General features: G+C 43.6%; 1 protein-coding gene across 2 annotated transcripts in view; it reads left to right on the plus strand.

The window, feature by feature from the left end:
* CRYL1 (crystallin, lambda 1) overlaps positions 1-8,313 on the plus strand; it is a 128,399-nt gene that overhangs the window by 1,761 nt on the left and 118,325 nt on the right. For both annotated transcript variants that reach the window (XM_011976525.1, XM_011976524.1), the window contains exon 2: positions 297-404. In XM_011976525.1, the coding sequence (XP_011831915.1) occupies positions 322-404 (83 nt within the window). In that variant the 5' untranslated portion in view covers positions 297-321. The remainder of the gene's footprint in view (positions 1-296; positions 405-8,313) is intronic.

Consider the following 8,313-nt stretch of genomic DNA (forward strand, 5'->3'; position numbering starts at 1 on the left):
TCTATTCTCCACCTTCACCAACCTCTTCCTCCCTCTCCTACCCCCGTCCAGCCTCTGTTAACCATCACTCTCTTCTCCACCTTCATCAGATCAACATTTTTAGCTTTCACATGAGTGAGAACATGTGATATTTGTCTTTCTGTGCCTGGTTAAAATGTGTACTTTTAAGATATTTATTAAATATTTTAAGAATAGGATACTGTGTAGTTAAAAAAAAAAAAACTCATCCTGGGTTAGGGATGAAAAGCCATTCAATTATTAAATTAACTGGAATCCTTTCTTTTATCTCCCTTTAGTGGAGTCATTGGGCGAAGCTGGGCCATGCTGTTTGCCAGTGGCGGCTTCCAGGTGAAACTCTATGACATTGAGCAACAGCAGATAAGGAACGCCCTGGAGAACATCAGGTGGGCCAGCCGCGCTCTCCAGGAGGAATGGAAGTGGGTCTGTTTCTCTCAGTTGGTCTCGTTCGTCATATCCTCAAGGCTGTGAGGACCTGTGACGTCACGTTTTCGTCTGATGGTTACTGCGGTACCTCTGAGTTGGTAAAGGTCAGGCCTACAGTGGCGAGAATGTGAATTCATTCTGGGAAAGGGCTGCCGTGGGGGAGGAAAGGACCCTTCTGGCTGAGAGGATCTGCATCAAGCATGAGTGACTTTACAGCTTCTCTGGCTGTTTGCCCCAGGGCTGGAGGGCTGGGGTTTCCTGCTTCCATCCAGGCAGGAGGAACTGCCTTCCAGCATGTAACAGCCATAGCTGCAGGGGCATTACAGTTTGGGAACAGAGGTCCAGCAGCTTGTTTTGACCTGTTGATAGTAATGGTAGGACCCAATGACAACATTTTAGTTAGAGGTTTGGCACTCTTGTGAGAGAACAGAACTGGAGCTACTTATGTGGTTATGATGAACTGTGACAGTGGTACTAGTTAAAGGTGTGAGAGTGGATGAACTCCCCAAATGCCGAGTGCTGAGAATGCGGAGGGCTGTTTTAGGGATGGTAGTCACAGGAACCAAAGAAAGGCTGCGAGTGAGGGAGGTCAAGGACGGGGGGAAGACGCCATCGCAGCGGGCCCAGAAGCAAAGGCACTGGCATGAGGCATCCACACGGCATGTCCCCGTGCGGTGCCGTCCCGGAACCGGGTTCTGACCATCCCTGACATGCATTAGCTGGTTATTATCCTCATTTGGAGGATATCCATGAATATATAACTTGCATTTGCATTTTTGTGCAATAAAAATAAGCTTACTTTATTGTCTACATTTTGAAAAGACTAATATGTAGGGTATGATGTTAAACTATAGGCATTAAGAAATTATGTACCCTAATCCAGTGTTGTTTTAGAACCTGAACACAGAGAAGTTGATTAAGAACCTGAACACAGAGAAGTTAAGTTACTTCTTCCATATTGTTACAAATAGTCAATGCCAGGGTAAAATGTCAATCTAAAAATCAAAAACCTTGGCCAGGCCTGGTAGCTCACACCTGTAATCCCAGCACTTTGGGAGGCTGAGGTGGGAGGATCACTTGAGGCCAGGAGTTCAAGACCAGGGTGGGCAACATAGTGAGACCCCGTCTCTACAGAAAAGAAGAAAAAAATAGCCAGTGTGTTGGCACCCATCTAGCTAGTAGTCCTAGCCACTCAGGAGGCTGAGGCAGAAGGATTGCTTGAGCCCAGTAGTTCCAGGCTACAGTGAGCTATGATTGCACCACTGTACTCCAGACTGGGCAGCAGAGTGAGACTTTGCCTCAACATAAATAAAATAATAAAGTACAAACCAACCAGACAAAAATCAAAAGTAAAATGATCCCCCAAAAAACCACTCATATAGACTATACTGTTTTGGAAGGAAGGGGACTTGGTGTTTCAGTACCAACTACCTAACAGCCATGTTCTGTTCACTAGGGATACATAGTGGATAATGTAGACCGTCTTTCTTGCCACGGAGCTTATCTAGTAATCTTACTGTATTAAATTCTCGTAATCAGCCCTTTTGCCTGAGCTCAGGAGTTAGAGACCACCCTGAGCAACATGGTGAAACTCTATCTGTACTAAAATCAACAAAATTATCTGGGCATGGTGGCAGGCGCCTGTCATTCCACCTACTCGAGAGGCCAAGGCATGAGAATCACTTGAGCCTGGGAGGCGGAGATTGCAGTGAGCTGAGATTGTGCCATTGCACTCCAGCCTGGGCAACAGAGTGAGACTCTGTCTCAAAAAAAAAAAAAAAAAAAGATTCACTTGGTGTTTACCCTCTATGGATTTGGAGAAATGTATGCTGACATGTATCTACCCTTGTAGTATTACACAGAATAATTCCACTGCTCTCAAATTCTTCCTTTCCATCCCTCCCTTCCCCACTAACCTCTGGCAACCACTGATCCTTTTACTGTCTCACAGTTTTACCTTTTCCAGAATGTTATATAATTGAAATCATACAGTATGTAGGCTTTGCAGATTGGCTTCTTTCACTTAGTAACATGCATTTAAGTTTCCTCCATGTCTTTTCATGGCTTGAGCTTGAATGATATTGCATTGCCTGGACGTACCACAATTTGTTTATCCATTCACCCACTGAAGAACATCTTGGGTGCTTCCAGGTTTTGGCAATTATGAATAAAGTTGTTGTAAATTCCATGTGCAGGTTTTTGTGTGGACATAAGTTTCCAACTCCTCTGTGGGAGTACCAAAGAGCACCATTGGTAGATTGGGGGGTTCTAAGAGGATGGTTAGCTTTATAAGAAATTGCAAAACTGTCTTCCAAAGTGGCTGTCCTATTTTGCATTCCCACCAAGCATGAAGGACAGATCCCATTGCTCTATATCCTTACCAGCATGTGGTGGTGTCAGTGTTCTGGGTTTTAGCCATTCTAATAGGCATATAATGGTATCTCCTTGTTTTTTTCTTTGTTTTGTTTTGTTTTGTTTTTTGAGACAGTCTCCCTCTGTAGCCCAGGCTGGAGTGCAATGGCACGATCTCGACTCACTGCAACCTCCACCTCCCAGGTTCAAGCGATTCTCCTGCCTCAGCCTCTGGAGTAGCTGGGATTACAGGCGACCACCACCACGCCCGGCTAATTTTTTTAAATTTTTAGTAGAGATGGGGTTTCATCACATCGGCCAGGCTGGTCTCTAACTCCTGACCTCGGGTGATCCACCCACCTCAGCCTCCCAAAGTGCTGGGATTACAGGTGTGAGCCACCGCGCCTGGCCTAATGGTATCTCCTTGTTTTGACTTGCATTTCTCTGATGACATATGATGTGCAGCGTCTTTTTATATGTTTATTTGTCATCTGCGTATCTTCTTTGAGTACTTTTTAATTCAAAAACATTTTTGGTTAAAGGGGAAACCTTAGAAATTTTTCTTTCTGAATTTGCTGCAACTCTCTGTGCATAAAATCGAGTTTTAGGAAGGATCCTGGGATTTTGAAAAGAGAGGCCCTTCAGGGATTCTGGTCCCTCATAGTGCTGGAAGTAGAAGTCTTCAGGTAGTCTTTAAATAAATTTTAAGCCTCAGTAAAAATAGCTCAAACTCGTGTAGTCAGGAGAAGAAAAAAAAACCCTTGATAGAGCACTAATTCTAAAAAAACAAAAACTGTGAGGCAAAAGGATGTTCTCAGATTGAATCAATTTTTTGTTGTTGTTTTTTGAGATGGAATTTTGCTCTTGTTGCCCAGGCTGGAGTGCAATGGCGCAATCTCAGCTCACTGCAACCTCTGCCTCCTAGGTTCAAGCAGCTCTCCTGCCTCGGCCTCCCAAGTAGCTGAGATTACTGGCGCCAGCCACCATGCCTGGTTAATTTTCTTGTTTTTAGTAGAGTCAGGGTTCCACCATGTTAGTCAGGATGGTCTTGAACTCCCAACCTCGGGTGATCCACTCACCTCGGCCTCCGAAAGTGCTGGGATTACAGGTGTGAGCCACTGAGCCTGGCGCAAAATGTTTTTAAAAGGCAAACACAAACAGCTTAATATTTGGTTTTATGGAGGTGATTTAGGGAGCAATAGGAAGTAATTTATTGATAATAAAAAAGCCATTAATTTTATAATTGTAAAGAACGTTAAGGAATTTGTGGTCTTCCTGAGTAAATTACATCTACTTAATTAAATTCATCTTTTATTCCCACATTTGTGTATGAAAGAGCATAGCAAGCTCCACTTTGGAATGGTGGCTGCTAAAAAATGCTTCTCCTTCTGTCCTAGGGGGCTATCCTGGCTTTTCAGGAGGCCTGGACTTTTATTTTATTTTTTATTTGTTTTGAGGCAGTGTCTGGCTCCGTCGCCCAGGCTGGAGTGGGGTGGTGTGATCTTGGCTCACTGCAGCTTCCATTTCCTGGGTTCAGTCAATCCTCCCACCTCAGGCTCCTAAGTAGCTGGGATTACCGGCGTGTACTACCACACCCAGCTAATTTTTGTATTTTTTTGTAGTGATGGGGTTTCACCAAATTGACCAGGCTGGTCTCGAAGTGATCAGCCCACCTCAGCCTCCCAAAGTGCTGGGATTACAGTTGTGAACCACTGTGCCTAGCCAGGCATGGACTTGTTTTTTTTCCTTCTTTTTCTTTTTTTGAGACAGAGTCTTGCTGTGTTGCCCAGGCTGGAGTGCAGTGGCACGATCTCAGCTCACTGCAAGCTCCACCTCCCGGGTTTATACCATTCTCCTGCCTCAGCCTCCCGAGTACCTGGGACTACAGGTGCCCGCCACCTCGCCCGGCTAATGTTTTGTATTTTTAGTAGAGACAGGGTTTCACCATGTTAGCCAGGATGGTTTCGATTTCCTGACCTCGTGATCTGCCCATCTTGGCCTCCCAAAGTGTTGGGATTACAGGCGTGAGCCACCGCGCCGGCGTGGACTTTTAATCAGTTTTCTGGTGACAGTATATGAGAGACATTAGCTTCATAGCTGGCCCAGTGCTGGAGGAGGAGAGGACCTCCATGGGAAGAGGAGACCCCTGAATCTCCGATTAGGTCATGTTTTAAGCCAGTCCCAAGTGGACTCCAGACAAGGAGTTGACAAACTGTTTCTGTAAAGACCAGATAATAAATATTGTAGGCTTTGCGGGTCATGTGGTCTCTGTTTCAACCTTTCATTGTAAAGTAAAGGCAGTCATAGACAATCAGTAAACAAGTGGAGGTGGGTGTATTCCAATAAAACTTAATTTTATGGATTAACACTGAACTTTGTTCATATAATTTTCCAGAGTCACAAAATATTATTTAAAAATTTTTCCAACTGTTTAAAAATGTAAAAACCATCCTGTATTAATCTGTTTTCACGCTGCTAATAAAGACATACCTGAGACTGAACAATTTACAAAAGAAAGAGGTTTAATGGATTCATAGTTCCACGTGGCTGGGGGGCCTCACAATCATGGTGGAAGGTGAACGGCACGTCTCACACAGTGGCAGAAAAGAGAACTTGTGCAGGGAAACGCCCCTTTATAGAACCATCAGATCTCGTGACACTTACTATTATGAGAATAGCATGGGAAAGACCTGCCCCTGTGATTCAGTCGTCTCCCACCGGGTCCCTCCCGCAACACATGGGAATTATGGGAGCTACAATTCAAGATGAGATTTGGGTGGGGACACAGCCACACTGTACCACATCCTTATCTCCCAGGCCATGTAAAGATAGGAGATGGGCCAGGTTTGGCCTGTGGGCTGTGGTTTGCCCACTCCTGCCATAGACTTTTCAATTCTGTTACCATTTCATTGTTGATCCTGTAAAGCCAATTCTAACCCACTTGTAATGAAGAGAAAATCCCACGGTTCCTAATTGAAAGTCCTTTGTTCTATTTCTTGGGTATTTGTGTTTTAGGCCTTATTTTTAGATGCATGTAAAAATAAGATGCATTGGTGGTCTTCCTAAGTAAATTACATCGACTTAATTAAATTCATCTTTGTTCTATTTCTTGGGATATTTGTGTCTTAGGCCTTATTTTTAGATGCATCGTTAAAGATTTTTAAAGTCCTTTCAGGCATCAGGACTGATGATGCTGAGTGATGGAGGGTTGTGGGGAAGGATTTTTTTTTTAAACCTGGTTAAAGGCTTTCCTGTTATCCTACTCTGCTTAATTAAGAGCTGTATTTCTTAATATAATTGATGGCTGATTAGATTTAACTTTTAGATACTAGTCTGTAAGATTTTTGAACCAGAAAAAGCTAAATAACTTACAACTATTAGCAGTCGTGTTCTAGAAGAAGCAAACGTACTGAATTCTTATGTGCCTGGGATTTTAAAGGAGTACATACAAATCTTTCCTCAGTAGCAGGTACTTTATTTTTATAACACACACATTTAAGCTGAGTTAAATATGCAGAACTGGTTGTACTTCTTTGGCAGGAAATGGGAAGCTTAGGATATCTTGTGACCAACTACTTCTTCCTTCTCAAATAACTGGCAAATAACTTCAGGAAAATCCAGTTATGTCGTGTCACATTGCACCCCTAGGAAGTACTGGATCCTTAGTCTTGAGTGACTTTTTTTTTTTTTGAGACGGAGTCTGGCTCTGTCGCCCAGGCTGGACTGCCGTGGCTAGATCTCAGCTCACTGCAAGCTCCACCTCCCGGGTTTTACGCCATTCTCCTGCTTCAGCCTCCCGAGTAGCTGGGACTACAGGCGCCCGCCACATCGCCTGGCTAGTTTTTTGTATTTTTTAGTAGAGACGGGGTCTTGAGTGACTTTTAAATAAAGCTACCTTTTTCTCTTTCTTAAATCACAAGATCTTCAAATGTACCATTCCTGCACAGAGTCCAAGGTGAAAGGACTGAGATCAAACTTTGTTTTTCTAAGTATTTTGGTCAGTGCTATGAGTTCTGGGACCAGGAGGTTAATGATGGTGAACTCTTGTCGACAGCAACACCGTGTGTGACCTGTGGTGCTTAGATGTTCAGAAACCCCAAGGTTAAAATGTCCCTGGCCACATTATCAGGCAAAAGGAATGTAAGGAAAACCAACTTAATCCTTTTGTCAAGAAGTATAAATGATGTATCTTGTCGATTGGGTTGCATTGACTGTTGGGTCCAAATAACTTGTGTCCACAGGCATCTTCCCTGACACCCTGTTTTGTGGTCTTTGTCTACCACTGTAGGCCGTGGGCTCCCTCAGGACAGACCATACATCACACCCCCGTGTCCCTCACTATTCAGTGTCATGTGGTCTCTCTACTAGCCATTATGGATGCAGAAATAAGCAACACGCACGTTTCCTGTCCCCAGAGCCTGAACCTATTAACTCAGTAATCGTTTTATCTGAGTCACAGGAACCTTTTCTAGAGTCTCCAGAGGCAATGTTTCCAATCATATTCCTCACATACTTTTTTCTCGCTATCTGTTCCACCTTGCAGTTTGGCCCACTTCCCATATTCTGATTCTTTTCTTTGTTTTTTTTTTTTTTTTTTTGGTGAGATGGAGTCTCCTCTGTCACCCAGGCTGGAGTGCAGTGGCATGATCTTGGTTTACTCCAACCTCTGCCTCCTGGGTTCAAGCGATTCTCCTCCTTTAGCCTCCCGAGTAGCTGGGACTATAGACATGTGCCACCATATCTGGCTGATTTTTGTATTTTTTATTAGAGATGGGGTTTTGCCATGTTGGCCAGGCTGGTCTTGAACTCCTGACCTCAGGCGATCCACCCGCCTTGGCCTCCCAAAGTGCTGGGATTACAGGCATGAGCCACCGTGCCTGGCCATATTGTGGTTCTCTTTTAACATTTCATATTAGAAAATGTCATGTGGTTGAAATTTCACTACATCTGCATGAATATTCTGTGTGTGTTAGACCTATTAAACACTAATGGTATTAAATAGTAGAAATGGTACATATGGATTTTGAACCTGTAAAAATGAACTTAAACTGGGGGAAGTTGATTTAAAAAATATTAAAACATTAGAAGATTAAAGAAATTATCACAACTCATACCATGCCAAGGGATCTTAGTGAACTTGAAAAACAAAAAAGCTGTCATCTAAGACTAATCTTTTTCTGACAGGGTGGCCCAATAAGAAACTTAAAACTTAGCATGTTTACATTTCATAATAGAAAGGTAGCTTGACCTTGGAGAACCTTGTTGGCAGACGCTTTACTGCTTTGTCTTTGTTCACCATTGTATGCCCGGTGCTTGGCATGCATTAGGTCTCAAGTAAGAAGTTTAGAAGATGAAGCTGTGTTTTAAGGAGAAAAGCAAATTGGGCCAGGCACAGCGGCTCATGCCTGTAATCCCAGCACTTTGGGAGGCCGAGGCGGGTATATCACCTGAGGTCAGGAGTTCAAGACCAGCCTGGCCAACATGGTAAAACCCCACTTTACTAAAGATACAAAAAAA

This window comes from Mandrillus leucophaeus, unplaced genomic scaffold (genome assembly GCF_000951045.1).
Source record: "Mandrillus leucophaeus isolate KB7577 unplaced genomic scaffold, Mleu.le_1.0 Scaffold168, whole genome shotgun sequence".
Classification (NCBI taxonomy): domain Eukaryota; kingdom Metazoa; phylum Chordata; class Mammalia; order Primates; family Cercopithecidae; genus Mandrillus; species Mandrillus leucophaeus.